The 16,207-nt window shown below is 39.4% G+C and overlaps 1 protein-coding gene across 7 annotated transcripts in view; it reads right to left on the minus strand.

Annotated features, from left to right (window-relative positions):
* MCOLN2 (mucolipin TRP cation channel 2) overlaps window positions 1-16,207 on the minus strand; it is a 50,147-nt gene that overhangs the window by 22,575 nt on the left and 11,365 nt on the right. For all 7 annotated transcript variants that reach the window (XM_074335064.1, XM_074335063.1, XM_019710200.2 and 4 more), the window contains 2 exons: window positions 10,398-10,571; window positions 8,535-8,688 (listed from right to left, as the gene is read on the minus strand). In XM_074335064.1, coding sequence (XP_074191165.1) covers window positions 8,535-8,688; window positions 10,398-10,571 — 328 coding nt within the window. The remainder of the gene's footprint in view (window positions 1-8,534; window positions 8,689-10,397; window positions 10,572-16,207) is intronic.

Raw genomic sequence — 16,207 nt, forward strand, 5'->3', positions numbered from 1 at the left:
ATAGCACGCTGCCCAAAGGATCCAAGTTAACATCACCAGTCACGAGATAAACAGACATCTTGGACCTCCTGGAATAATGTACTGTTTGTGTGGTATTCCCGCCGAAATGTCTCAAATCTACTCATAGAGAAACACAATAACTCCAAAGTGAGGGCATTCTATTCTGTAAAAATGTCAAGGTCATAAAATTAGGAAAAGAAAGAAAGACCAACCAAGGAACTTTATTTTGCTCCAGATTAAAGGAGACTAAAGAGGCATGACAACTAAATGCAATACCGGGGGTGCCAAAAAATAAAAATTTATACACATTTTAAGAGATGTTATCTTGAAATGTGTATACATTTTTTTAGCACCCTCTATATGTGATCCTGGACCAAGGAGGCTGAGGTGGGAGGGGGTATTTCTTTTGCTATAAAGAAGATTAGGACAATTGATAAAATGTGAATAGGGTTTGTAGATTATAGTATTGTACCAATGTTCATTCATGCTTTTGAGCACTGTACAGTGGTCATGTGGGAGAATTTCTTGGGAAACACACACTGAAGTATTAAGAGGTAAAAAGACACCATGTAGGCCTCATACTCTCACACATTTCAGGAGAAATACTTAAACATAGAAAGAACGACAAAGTAAATGTGGTAAAACACTAACATTTGGGAAATCTTATACAAGGAAATCTTTGTGCTATTTTGCAACTTTTTCTGTTTAGTCTGACACTTTTCCAAAATAAAAAATAAAGAGAAAGAGAAGGAACTTGGTTGTACTCAAATAAAAACAAATTATGAGCTATAAACTGTGAAAGAGTGATTCCAAGAGCCTCACATAACAATGTGTGTCAGGACTGTGTAGCCCAGTACATTAGCAGGAAACCCAGGCAGGCTGGAGCTGGTGAACACTTTCCAAAGTCACAGAGCCCTGATGACAGAACTGCTGTGAAGTCAGCCTGGGTGACTCAAGCTCAGGCTGTGGTTGTCTCTGAAATGGAAGAGCCAGGGCCTGGTACTCAGGAAGTGCTCCAGAATCTTGGTAGACTCAATGCCTAATTCATTAAAAGTCCTCTCCACCAATAGCAACTAGAGGATAAGATCTTTGAGAGCAGGAGCATACTACGAAAGGTCTGACAATTAAGTTCGCAAACTCATCCTAGAAAAAGTGCTACATACCTCATTGCTGAATATCACTGTGGTCACCTTCGAAGTGCTCCCCTTGGGAAGCTATGCACTGATGCCTAGCCCACTTTTCAAAGCAATTTTGGAACTCTTTATGGAATGGCCATCAATACGACGAGCTGTCGTCGTATTACCCTTCGTGCCCTGAATGTCATCAAAATGACTTCCTTTCGGATATAAATGATAAATGTCTAACTATTACATTGTTTTGTTCACCTGAAACTAATAAAAAAAAAGTTAATTAAAAAAATAAGAATGCATGGGTTGAGTCCCAGTAGGTCATAGTCATCGAATTCATAACTAATATTCTAAACAGTTGAAGATACTCAATAATCATCTGGACCAGTTTCCTAAGCATCTTTCATAAAATACTAGTGTTGCCAATCTCTGAACCAAAAGGATTCTATGGCCAAATAAATATGGAAATGTGTTTTACTATATTTTTTTCTGGAAGATTCACAATATATTTTAATAGTATAAAGGCTCTGAGAAGTCCTGCAATTAAGAAACAAATTTAACTTAACCCAGTGCTTTGAAAATTTATTTCATCATGGAACTCTTTTTTGCAATGACATTTTTTTATTTTATTTTTTTGGTGTGGAATTAAAGTATAAACTAATTTTAAAAAATGACTTCCTTTCAATATTTCCTTTATCTTTGGGTAAAGAAAGAAGTCATTGGGGGCCAGATCAGGCAAGTAGGGAGGGTGTTCCAATACAGTTATTTGTTTACTGGCTAAAAACTCCCTCACAGACAGTGTCATGTGTGCCGGCGCATTGCCGTGATGCAAGAGCCATGAATTGTTGGGGAAAAGTTCAGGTCTTCTAATTTTTTCATGCAGCCTTTTCAGCACTTCCAAATAGTAAATTTGGAGAACTGTTTGTCCAGTTGATACAAATTCATAATGAATAATCCCTCTGATATCCAAAAAAGGGGTTAGCAATATAGTTGCAACAAGTTCGCGAACTTAATTGTCAGAACTTTGTATGTTGTGTGTGGTTAATCCATTGCCCAGCATATGGCTGACATTCAGACTATGCCCCGCTTTATAGAACATATTTAAAGTTTGTGAGAATTAGTTTTCCTGGGCCAAAAATGAGGACATGGAACTGAATGGACAACCCAACAGGCACAATATTTAAGAAAGATAGGTGTCAGAGTGGGTGCTTCCCTATATTTGGCAAATAGACTATTAGTGTGAAGAAACAACTCAATGTTGGTTTTCCTGATTGGACCTTGATTGATATGGTGAGTGAGGGCAGTTAACAAAAGAAACTTGTTTTCTTCAGGAAAAGACCAATGTTGATAAAAATAGCAAAAATATACCAGGCACTTACTCTGAGCCAGGCACTGCATTATTCTGTTTAATTCCCAAAACAACCTTGTAAGATAGGCACTATTGCTATGATTTTACAGATGGACAAACTAAGGCACGGAGAGGCCAAGAGACTGCCTCAAAGTCACACAGCTAGCTGATGGCAAACCAGAATTTAAACCCACATGTGCTCAGTTCCAGAGTCTAAATACACGCGTACAAGGCTGCCCTCTGAGTACCTATTTCAGAGGAACATCAAAAGACCCAGGTTTCCTACTCAACTCACTCATTTATTCAATAAATATTTGTTGAAAGCTTTTATGGGCCAACCACTGTGCTAGGCACGGATGGTAAAGCAATGAACAAGACAGGTAAGTTCTGTGTGGAGCTCACACTATAATAGGGGAGATAAACCAAGAGTGAAAACTATATACAAGGTGATTTCGCAGTATGAAAATTACTGCAAAGAGCAAGTGAAATGATGGAGAATAACCAGGTAGGGTAGCACTACCTTGGCAGAAGTGGTTTGGGAAGGGCTCTGAGGTGCTGGGAATGATTGAAAGAAAACCTGAAGGAGGAAAGAGAAACAATGGTGCATAGATCCGGAGGGAGTGCTCCAGGTGAAACAAAAGCAAGAAGGAAGTCTCCCAGGCAAAAAAAAAGAGCTTGGCTTGTTCAACAAACAAGGATGGTAGAACAGGCAAATGGGGACAGGTATGAGGGGCTTGGAGGGGCAGGTGGATGGCCAGCCCCTCTAGGGACTTGTGAGTTTTATTCCAGATGGAATGGGACGACACTCATGTTTTTTAAACCAGGAAGTGACCCGGTCTACATAAAACATCTTTCTGATTGCTGTCGGGAGAGCAGCGGGTAGAAGAGTCAAGACTTGAAACAGGGAGAGTAGTTTAAACAAGAGGTGATAGTGGCTTGGACTGTAGCTGTGGCGATGGAAATGGAGAAATCAACAAATTCATGTTTGGGGCTTGAGCAACTGGGCTATTATAGCATGATAGGAAAATATTGGTATTGTTTTCTGAGATGGGGAAGACTAAAAACGTAACGGGTTGGGCCAGAAGGAGGGAGTAGGGGAAGTTTGAAATATTCTGTTTTGGTCACATGTTTGAAATCCCTATTAGAGCCACAGTGGGTTTTCAAGAAGGCAACCGAATAATGGTATCTGGAGCTCAGGACAGATTCAGCTCAAAAATGTAAATTTGGGTGCAAAGAGAAAGGGCAATATTTTCTCAGAAGTTAGAAGGGGCGGGTCCTGGTGCTGGGCGGAGATTTTTGACTGTGGCCTCATCTCTGAATTCTTCTGTAACACTAGGGTGAAAGGAAGTGGAAGGAAACTGTGCAGGAAGCTTTGAAGATGTGACAAGATGAGTATGCTTTGCTCTGGCGTGTTTCTCCAGGAAGCATCAGCTGCCAGGGCACAGGTATGGAAGAGCCTAATGATGGATGAGAGGGTCCAGGTGAGAAGGAAAGGAGATGTAAGCATCTTAACAGCCTTTGTAAGGGAGTGATACTCGTGGACAGAGGTATCTAAGCTGGGTACAGGAGGCTCTGAAGGCAGGTGGTGACAGACACCAGGAAACGTGGTGAGGTCCATAAAAGAGAGGTCTGTGCGAAGTCACAGATCTTCAGCTGGAACGAGCTGAACCAGTGCTTCCAAAGTGTAATTAATATGCATAGGAATCATTTAGGGATCTTCTTATGGTGCAAATTTGGATTCAGGAGCTCTAGGGAGGGGCCTGGGATTCTTCATGTCTCACAAGTTCCCAGGAGATGTCCAGGTTGCTGGGCTTGGGGAAGTAAAGACCAACTATCACGGAATCATTACATGACCTTGGCTTAGTCACCAGCTTGACTTAGCACCAATTTCCTCACCTGTAAAATGAAGGCCAAACTGATCACATATAAGGTCCTTCTATCTCTAACATTCTTATTCTAATGTCAAGTGTAAAAAAAAAAAATTAAAATTAAACTCATCTGAGTAAATGACTATATTACGAAAGAAGTGACATGTTCACAATATATATGCCAGATACTGTCCTGGGTCTCTTTCTCCTATATTTCATTCATTCTAAGATGTTTATTTTTTTCACTTTCAAATGTCTCCTAAACAGATGAGTCTTCAAATAAATTGATGTCATCTTAGATTCAGATAAATATGACCGCATTTGTTAGTTAATTTCACACTATATGTAAAATTTCCTTTATAAAACCTGTTGGGTTGGTCAAATTTTGTAACTGTAGTTACAGAGTTACACTTTATCTAAACACACATTCAGAACTCTCTGAAGTCTGGCTGACCTTATGCTAAAGTCATTGCCAATGAGGCCACTAAGTGGCAACAAAAACTAAGAACTGAGATTTAAAAAAAAAAATTAAATAAAATAATAGCAAAATCCCTAAGTAAAACATCAAATCTCAAACAGAACAAACTGGTATTAGAATAGCAGCCTTATCACTCAAATGAATCTCATCTACAGACTACTCCAGCAAATGAAATAATCCTCTTAGAGGTAAAGGGAGGGTAGATTACAAATGTTCTTAAAAAAAAAAAAAAAAAACCTGGGAAAATGATGAAATTCTAAGAAAGGAGAACATAAGGAATTCAAAATTTGTGTTACAGAAAATAAAAACTATGTAAGAATGATTGTTGTCTAAATGTTAACTTTTTTTTAAAAGACAGTACTTATAACAGTCCCCCAAGTAAGGCTGAACTGAAAAGCCACAGGTCTAGAGGCAGGTGTGGAGGGATATGCCCAAGGCATGAATTAAGGGAAACCCTTAACCTGAACCACACAATGAGTCATGCAACTCAATATAATATAAACCCGCCAGGAAAGCAGGCAGATCCATTTAGCCCACTGAAAGATGATTCTCTTAATAACAGAGACAATGCAAATTCATGAATAGGTAATCTAGAACAGCTTCTGCTAATTCACCTACTTAAACTATAAGGCCACATCAATGACATCAAACTCAATTCCTATTTATAGCATCTGCAGGCTTCCTCCAATGTGTCTAAGAAAGCCTAAAATCCAGTATCAAGAATGTAAGACTATTCTTTACACCTTTTGAATAGATACATCTACACATTTTCTTCGACAAATTATATTCATAAATCAGGAAATAAAATTAAACTGCTCTTGAAGTCAAATTAATAATCAACTTCATTTGGTTAAAAATATTCCATATTCTGATAGAAAGGAAACGAACAAGGGCACCACTGTCCAATGGTCAGGGAAAACAAATCCTGCTTTCTGGCACTACCTGTCCTACCTCGCCACTGATACTGACTTTGGCCACATTTCTTTGGTCAATTTACCAAGAAAAATCAACAGAGGAAAACAACATGAATCACTGGAAAATAGTTGTATGATGCATCCAATTGAGTCACATTTTTAAGAGGACAAGTGTCCAGTGGCTTACTTGAAGCAGAGGGTCACTGCACAAGTTTTCAGTTCCCCCCATCAGGTACTCCTATCACAGAGACAGGAACACACAGGGAGAAGCAGAGCTGACAAACTCAGGAAAAAGATTCAGAGTGAAAGGATTCGCCCCTTACTGCTGATTACCACATATGAGGTCAGATAATTAAGTTTTCAAACTCATCCTAGAAAAAGTGCTGCACACATTGCTGAATATCACTACAGTCACCTTCCAAGTACTCCCCTTGGGAAGCTATGCACTGAGGCCAGCACGTAGTCCACCCTTCAAAGCAATTTTGGAACTCTTTCTGGAATGACCATCAGAGCTGTTGTATGACCCTTGATGTCCTGAATGTCATCAAAATGTCTTCCTTTCAATATTTCCTTTTTCTTCAGGTAAAGAAAGAAGTCATTGGGGGCCCGATCAGGTGAGTAGGGAGGATGTTCCAATACAGTTATTTGTTTACTGGCTAAAAACTCCCTCACAGACAGTGCCGTGTGAGCTGGTGCATTGTCGTGATGCAAGAGCCATGAATTGTTGGTGGAAAGTTCAGGTCATCTAACTTTTTCACGCAGCCTTTTCAGCACTTCCAAATAGTAAACTTGGTTAACTGTTTGTCCAGTTGGTACAAATTCATAATGAATAAGCCTTCTGATATCAAAAAATGTTAACAACATTGGTGCAACAAGTTCGCGAACTTAACTGTCAGACCTCTTAGATCTCAGGATAGCAAAAACCTGCAGGGCTATCAGACAAGTCTCTTGTCAAAGCCATTGGCCACAGAACCAGCCACTGACAACTGGGTGGTCTCAGATAGCAACCTGGGATCCCTGATAGTGTTGTCTTATGAGCTGCTGCTTTCACAGTCAAGAGCACAGGACACATTGACTCATGAAGAGAGTCTAATGAGGCAGCTTGTGGAAACAGAATCAGAACCTCTGTCTTCTGGAGGTGTTCTATTATCTTACCAAGACACCTTCAAATCAGAGTATACGAAATATGGTCAACTGAATAGTGTAATGATCTCATTTTAGCAAAATCACTGCAAATTTAAACTGCTAGGACCCTTACTCCTGAACTGTGATCTACTTGAGGAGCCATGGCTGATTAATCTTTCCAACCCCAGTACAGTCATGCACTGCTTACAACAGGGTTATGTTCTGAGAAATGCATCATTAGGTGATTTCCTCGTTGTGCAAACATCGTGGAGTGCACTTATGGAGACCTGGATGGTATAGCTTTCTACACACCTACGCTGTAGCCTATATACACACATGGTATATATAGCCTATTGCTCTGTACGGTAGGACAAATAATTTTCCCTCTACCCTCCTGGATTCTTGGCTGAGAGATCCCTGTAATAAAAGACAGATTAACTGGAGAAAACCTAACAAAAGTTTAATGACATGTATACTTCCTAAATACAGAGACCCAAGAAAACTGAATATCTCACCAAAATATCTCACCACCACCTTTAGCTGAAGACAAAAGATGTTGTGGGTGGGGAGAGTCAGTTACGGGAGGTTACCAGGAAAAGCACAGTAAACAAAGGTAAGGGTGTTAAGCAGATTTAAATCTCAGTCTTTTACATGGATGAGTCTCTAGACACAGGGTCATCCCCCTCTTCCTGGTACAGCTAGGGAGACACCTGTACAAATGGAGATGTCCCGTATAAATCTAAATGTCTTTTATAAAGGGTGACTTCTGCTTGGTTTTCAGAGCTTCTACCATGTCTGCTGTTTTTCAATCAACCAGCAAAATAATCCTTATGCCAAATAGACAAATTTTGTGGTAACAAATTCTGCTCCCCTACAGCTCCTAGGCTACAAACCTGTACAGCATGTTACTGTACTAAATACTGTAGGCAACTGTAGCACAATGTAAGTATTTGTGTGCTGAGTGCACTATGACGTCACTAGGCAACAGGAATTTTTCAGCTCCATTGTAAGCTTATGGACCACACTGGTACATACAAGCTTTTAGGTACATAAAACAGGGGGTGCCTTGGGAATGGTAGGGTAGGTGTATATCAGAGGTCTGTTGAATGAATGACAAAACCCCCAGAGCCTTAAGTCAAACACTTTGCATTTCTGCAAGGCATGCTTTTAAATTCTCATCAGAATGGAACAAAACAATTCTGCTTGATTAGATGTGAAGTGATATCCTAAAAGAGAAAATGAGTTGTTAATCTCAATTTGCTTTTGAAGAGCATTAATTTATTTTGCAAATAATAAAAGCAAGAGTACAAAGCATTTTCACAAACGTTATTTCATTTAATAAATACAGACTCACTTTTTTCAAAAAGCCTAATCGCCGCCTCATGGAGGAGAGAAAAACCTAAACAAACAGGAAACACCTGGGCATTTACCCCAAAACCAACAATACTGAGTTTCACCAAAGAGATCCACCAACGCCTGGTCCTATCACCGTAGACCCATAGACCCGCAGTTTCCTGAGCCAAAGCCCTTGGCAGGCAAATGTTAAAGTGACAGCCTCGAATAGGTTAGCAGTCACCAAAGCAAAGTTGTTCCATTTGGGTTGCCATCACACGTGGGCACTTTTGCTCTTACCACAGATGATAAAGGAATACAATGAAATGATCACTGCATTACCTGTTTCAATGTCGCTGTCAATATTCAGTGTCTCATTAGCAGGAAACATGGTCCCTTTCTTGTAATACTGCTTACAGACTTTTAAGCCAATTTTATTCTCTTCATTTTCTCCATAACCTACGGTCCCCAGGGATATGTTCTTTAGACGATGATACTATTAAAAATAGTTAAATAAAAACACTTAGGAGCTTCCAAGAGTTGCATCAGTAGTTGTAGTATATGGAATATATTTTAGCTATTTTTTACTGTTTATATCATATCCCTCAATGTAAAATACCACAAGCTAATTTTCTCAGGTTGGGCATAAACACACCGCCTCACAGAATTCGAAACTAAAGTGAACATGTTGACAGACGCTCCCACTTCACTCGGAGCCAAAGCTCAGGTCCTGACTAGGTACTTCTCTGACCTCGTAGCAGACTACTGACTTTGGTTCCACCCCCACCTCCCAAAGCCACACTGGCCTCCAGGCAGCTCCTGCAGCTCCTCAGGCACACTCCTGCCTGGGGCCTTTGCTGTCCCCTATGCTTAGAGGCCCAGGTTTTTTATCTGCTAGGTTCACTGCTTCAGGTCTTGACTCAAAATATCACCACCTCAATGACTCAAATATCACCTTACCATGCAATGAAAACTGCAAACATACATCACCAGCTCACAGGCACCACCAGGCACTCCCAATCCCCACCTCCCCTGCTTTATTCCACAGCAGTTATCACTTTCTGACATACCACTGAAGAGCCAAGCCTTCCACACCCCACAGCTTACAAGAACATGATTTTACCATTTACCCATCTGCACTAACAGCTCCCTTCTTCATTAATATGACTTTATTATTCCAGGAAACTTTTGCCCAGGAACATAAAAGTTGCAAATAACTGTATTGTTTATTTCAGGAGCATCCGAAAAATCATTTAAACAATCAATTTGAAGATTCAGTCTAATAACCTCCAGACTCTTTGAAACCAGCCCCCAACACTCACCTGGCTGTGTCCACCAATCCTTAAGTATTCATTCTATCATGATCTTTACCCAGTTCTAACCTAGCACCCCCCCACCCCCTAAATCGGACCTCAAAATCTATGTCTGGACTGTCCTCTTCATCCAAGGCACAACTGAGAACAGTCAAGGTAGCAGCTCCCTTAACTGCTTTAAGCAATAAACTCAGTGTTGATTATCCACATGTTGTTTGGTGGTATTTTCAGGGAGCTAGCATTCAGTACCGCACATTTCATTTCTTTTCATTTGTCTGGCTCTCCCCTAGAGAATTAAATTCTATAAAGACAGGGTTTTTGTCTGTTTTATTCACGCTGTATCCCCAATGTCTAGAACAGTACCTGGCATACACTAGATACCCAAATATTTACTGAATGAATGAAAAAAAAAAAAGAATAACAATTTCTCTCCACTAAATGCTTTCTTCGGTCCTACCAATCTGGTTTCTCAATACCTGCCTACATAAAATGATATCATATTCTACTCCATATTCTTAAGATTCAGCTAGACTTATTAATGCTAAGACATCAAAATTGAGACTCTAGAATCTTAGATTTGGTATCACATCCATCAAATCTTCCAAGATTATAAATCTACTCTTGGTTATTTGATCTGGGGTGAAGTAATCTCCCAAAAGTAGGGGGTGTGAAGGGATAAATAGAAAATGTAAAGCTAAAAAAAAAAAAAATTTAAATAGGCAAAACCTGTTGGTGTGGATATGTAGCCACAGAAACAGCAATAAACATTTTTGGCAGACTATGCAAAATTTAATTAGAATATTTTAAGATATGTATAACTTTTTTTGCTAAGACAATAAGATCAAGTATCAATATATTCTTAAAGCATAGGTCATTTATAACAAAAACTTGCCTGATTAATTACATAAAAGATGCTCTCATAGGCGTCCTCTTGAGTATACACACTGCAACTGTAGTTATCTTCATCTACGCCAGAATATCCTTTCAAAAACAAATACTTAAAAGCAACAGTGTTTTCTTCTTTGAAAGCAACCACCAGCTGGTTACTTAAACCAAAACGAATAAGCTAGAAAAGAAAACCAAATAGACATATAAGAATTTTACCCTTTGTCAAGAAAGGCAAATACTTTCTTATTATCATCAGCCCTCACTTAGAAACATCAGCAAGAGAAATCTCACTGCTTTGGTTTTTACTAATCACAATATTGTCAAAATACAAGTCCTCAAAAAGAATAAACTCATCAAGCTATATCAGCACTTTGAAATAGCATAAAATGAGAAGAAATTACCACTCTGGATGACTAAAGGCCCTGCTGGGCTTTAATGAAGGAGAAGAGGCAGGAATCTAAATTAGTTAAGTCTGAATCCATTTTTTTAAATACTTGGACTTCAAATGAATTGTTTCCAAGATTGTTGTAAAGCAATAATTCATGTATCATTAACATTCAGAAGTTATAAGTATTTTTTAAAATCACAACTATGTTTTGCATGTGGCCTTTGAGAATATTCTTAAAGAGTAGCCTACATATACTTACTTCCAGCTAAGACGAGATAGTTGTCAAAGGAGTTCAATTCCTCCAGTTCTGCAAGAACTCTGCTATAACATTTACACCTAAGAGTTTCCCTAAGATCTCCAGCATCAAAGCACCAGAACAAATAGTGGGGCTCGCTTTATCTCTGTGATGTCAAACCCACTCATTGTCACCTTCTCATGATAAAACTACTTTTTCTCTCTTAGACTGTATCCTAGCACCAAGGCCTGTCTTCATCAGAACTGAAAGTATTCTTTCTGCCCCAAAGTTTTCTTCTTGGTATCCAATAAGTGGGGGAAATGAATAGGCACTGATGGTTGACTTAAAAAAACGCAGGGAATTACACCTATAGCTACACACACAAACTACCTCTCTTTTCTCATACACTCTCCCACACATACTTTCACTCACGCTCACAAGCATACTTACATGCTCACTCACACATTCATACACTTTCTCACATACTCTCTCACACACATGCAAACACAGTCTCTCCTCTCTCTTCTCTCTCTCTCTCTCTCTCTCTCTCTCACACACACACACACACACACACACACACACACGCAGCGGTGGAAGAGAAGTCAAACCTCCATAAACCCCATCCCACACACCTTTCCTCATCTCCCCACTTTATCTTCTCATATGCTTTAACAAGACAATCAGAGACTAAAAAATTTGCCCCAAATCCTCCCTTTGCTAAGACATCAGGACAATTTGGGACTCTGTTTCATCATGTGGGAAATTAGCAATTTTGACTAGATGACCTTGACATTTCTGTTATTTGCTGTCATTCCATGGTTCAATATGAGACACACTGCAGGGCACTAAATAAGACATCAACTACTGAACCTTTCAGATGAAACAAACGTTAATATGCTTATGCAAACTTACATACTTTAAAAAACATTTTTCAGCTTTTAAATTTTTTTTGACTTTTTTAAAGGCTGAATAATGAAAAACAATAGCTACCATTATAGTCCAGGTGCTATGCTAACTACCTTACATTCATTCTCTCATTTATTAACATAACAACCCTATGAAAATATTACTACTGTGTAGCCCGATTTTCCCTATGTAGAAACTGAGATGTAGCCTCATTAAATTGCCCTAAGTCACCAAACTAGAATGAAAGCCAAATCTTATTCCAAAGTCACTTTTACCATGCTACACAATTTCCCTCTGGAGAAAAAATTGTCTTCTGGGCTCTTCCTGTAGAAAAGAATTTAGGTGCTATTTTTCCAGAATTGCAACTATTGTTTGATTATGTACGTAGTCATTAGAATCTGAGCTTTGCCAGGTCACATTCCTCAAATACCAACTCAAAGGATTGAGCAATTGCTAAAACCCAGCTATTCTAAAAAAATATATCAGATAAGAAGTCCCACATCATCCAACCTGTGCTGCAAATTAAGCAACAGAAAGCTAAAGGTTCTTCCAAGTATGTGATGTCTGTCAGAGGTGCCTGCAGGGGATGCCAGAAAAGATCCTGTTGCTTTTGAAAAGCTAAAAAAGGAAACCAGGGAACAAAAACACAGAAGATTGTTTCAAGGTTTTGTTTAAAATACTGACACACAAACGAAAACTGGTACACACACGGGAATTAAGTTCTTTAAGCAGAGTTCTCTGAGTGCCTACTCTTTGCCAAACCAGGATGCAAGGTGGGCAAGGTCAATACTGCCTGATGTTGAAGAACAACTCTTTTATCTGCTGAGTGCCAGGCACTGTGCTTAAAATTTGTAATTTTTGTTTTTCATTTAATTCCCCAACATCCTATGAGGGAGATATGACAGTGGGCTTCACAAGAACAGGATTTTTTTTTTTTTCCTTTTTGCCCCACATTCAGGAACTGCAATGGTACCCATCACAATGTCAGAGTCAAATACTAAACCCGTTGATGAATGTAATCCCATTTTATAGTCGTACATGTGCAAACTAAACTCAAGTAACTCAACCAGGTTGAAACGGCTAGAAAGTATCAGTGTAAGGATCCAAACAGGTCTGTGTGACTCACCTGTGCATTCTTTTCACCACTTGGCCTCACTACCTCCAAACTGAAGTGCTGCCAACTTAACTCTAGAAGCAGAGATAGGAAACCCATTCCCCCCATGCTCAAGTTAAGCTAAAGAACAAAAAATTTCTGAATGGCGAATGGGTAATTTGATCAAGAAAGTGGCATACAATTTGCTGATATTTTAAGCCACCGTCTTATTTAAATTCAAAGCTCATCAACTCCACTTGGGAAATGAGGTAACTGGAGGTAAAAGTTCTGCTTGGAACCACCCCCATCTGGCATCAGGAACACGACCTTTCTTCCATTACATTGTTCATAGAACAAGCCAAATTCCACACGTATAGCCTAGCATCAGGTAAAGATTGAGGTTTTCAAAGTATCTCCCAGTAGAGGTGAGAAACCCTGAAGAGGAGACTCTGAAGTCTCCTTCCTGCTATGGCAGAACCAAATACTTCCTACAGAGCAAGAGTAAGGAGATGATGGGATTGGTCAAATAATTTTATTTGTAAAAAGGAATTGAAAGAAAAAAAATGTATGTTAGCCCCACTAACTAGATCTTAACATTTGCTGAGACTATAAGACAGAAAAATAATTACAGAATTAAGTGCAGCCTGGCAAAGATTGTGAATTTAAGACCTGATTATGAAATCAATCAATGTAGGAGAAAATATTCTGTACCAGGTAAAAACAAGATACCACTTTAATAATGTACAAAGAATATGGGAGGGAAAGAGTAGAACTAGCAAAAGAATGTAGACACCTCTCTCAAGATTATAAATTCCTACAGAATGCAGAGTAGGAATGTCTAAAACACCGTTTCCTTCTCATCAACCCTGATAAAATGCCACCCATCCCATTAGACTTGAGGATGGGGTGCTAAAAGAGACAGAAAAAAAAAAAAAAAAGGAGGAGGGAAAAGTGGGATTTAAAAGAAGGAAAGGTATTCGAGAAATCTGTTCCAATTAGATATCACCCAAGTAGCAAATCTTATTAGAATGATCCTACAAGGGAACAAAAGCTTAACCCCTCCAATTTTGTTAGGGGAGACAGGGTGCCCATACAAAAAGTAAATTATCAATTCCCAGAAATATTCTATTAAAAGTGAACTTAGCGATAAGGACATAGGAGTACTAGTATGCTAAGGAAAACCAACGTGCTGAGTGGTCAGGAAAAGTTGGTGGGAGAGACGGATTTCAAATAGCACCTGCAAGAGGGGGAAGGAAAAAGAATCACTCTGGACTTGGAGGAACAAACAGAGCAGGAACTATTGGGTGAGTCCATCTGGCTAGGTTTGAGAGAGGAAATAGTAGATGAAAAGCCATTGAGAAGGCAAATTGAAGGAGACTGTGGAAATCTGTGAATGTCAGGCTATAAAGTTGAGAGTTTCTTCTGTGGGAAGTAAGGCTCTACAGAAGTTTCTGAGCAGGAGAGTAACACAATGAAGCCACTCTAAGAAAAATTAATCTGATATTAATATTGAATGGCCTGGCACATATGAAGATAAGCAAGGGAGGCATAAGATGAAGACTAGAAGCAGCGTAGTTAACTTATCTGGATTCCTAGACCTCAAACTCTGAGGACGTGTATCTAGAATAGAGACAATGTGAGAAGAAGAGTGCAGACTTCAGGGCCACACTGCTGGGGCTCAAATTCTAGCTCTGCCACTTATGAACTGAATGGCAGAAGCAAATTATTTAACTTTGTTGGGCCCGGTTTCCACCTCCATGAAAGGGGGTAATAACTGAACCTACTTCACATTTGCAGTGAGGATTAAATGAGTTAACATACACAGAGCGCATACGGTGCCTGGCACACTGTAAACTCTGTGCAACACGTTAGCTGTCCGCAGCAGTAACGTATCCACAGCTGTATGAGCAACAGAATGCACAGCATATGAGGTGCTTCATACATATTTTTGATTGTGAGTATGGCAAAAACATAAACAGATGCGGTTTTGAAGGAAGAATCCATAGTATTTAGTAGATATCAAGACAAAGAAGGTGGGGGCCGGCCTGGTGGCTCAGGTGGTTGGAGTGCCGTGCTACTAACACCGAGGTCGCTGGTTCCATTCCCACATGGGCCAGTGAGCTGCACCCTCTACAGCTAAGACTGTGAACAACGGCTCTCCCTCAAGCTGGGCTACCGTGTGCTGCCAGGGTGGGCGAGAGTCGCCTGAGCTGCTGTGAGCGGCCAACTGATGACCGGAGACCGACTGCCTCAGCCGAGGGGAGTGCAAGCCTCATAATACCAGCATGGGAAACAACGGCTTGAACTGGAGTTGGACGGGGGGGAAGGGGGGAAAAAAGACAAAGAAGGTAAGTCAAAGATGGTGATGATGTTTCATGCTTTGGTAAGTTAGAATTTTAGTAATAGTAATAGATAAAAAAATTGAAATGTAAGCTAGTTTGGAAAGAAAAGAAAGTAGGAAACAAAGTTAACCAAATGACAAAAGGGAACATTATCTGTCCTCCCTCCAAGTAAGTACTAATCATGTGTCCACTTTATAGGTTGCCAAAATTAAAACTTCAAAACCAAGAATTAAAATGAAAAAATTTAAAAAGTAAAAAGCTAAGAATATACATTTAACAGTGGCCATTTACCTCAACCTTGTTGTTGCTGTTTGTGTTTTTTTTGAAGTAACTTTAGTACTCGAAAACTTGATAAGCTGGTACAGTACAGCATGTGATACAATGAAAAGGCCTCTTCATCGAACGCAGAAGAAAGATGTGCCTTCAGTTATGGCAGAAACCTCCTCTCCTTTCTAAAACTATATGGATGTATTTTTAGAAAGGTATTTATTTTTGTGTTCAAGAAATAACATCTTTACAGACATTTTTACATTGATAACAGAAATGCTTATTTGCCAGTGGAGCCAAATACCTCAAATCAATACTGTTTTCAAAAGAGCACATGTTTCAAATGTAGTTACCTAGAGAGACGCCTCCCTGAAAATGACTCCTTACCACAGGCCCAAAACCTAGATGCAACTCTGATGGCGGTTGTGATACTGGCAATAAAATGCTTAACAATATGGACTTAAACAAATGTCTCAATGTAGCCTTTGTATGCGCCCGATAGTTCCAGGGGTTTAGTATTTACTTAGAGCACTTAGCTACTGAGGAAAGGGAAACTTAGCATTTTGTTAGTCTTTAAAGTTAA

The sequence above is a fragment of the Rhinolophus sinicus genome, linkage group LG06, assembly GCF_036562045.2.
Source record: "Rhinolophus sinicus isolate RSC01 linkage group LG06, ASM3656204v1, whole genome shotgun sequence".
Taxonomy (NCBI): Eukaryota; Metazoa; Chordata; class Mammalia; order Chiroptera; family Rhinolophidae; genus Rhinolophus; species Rhinolophus sinicus.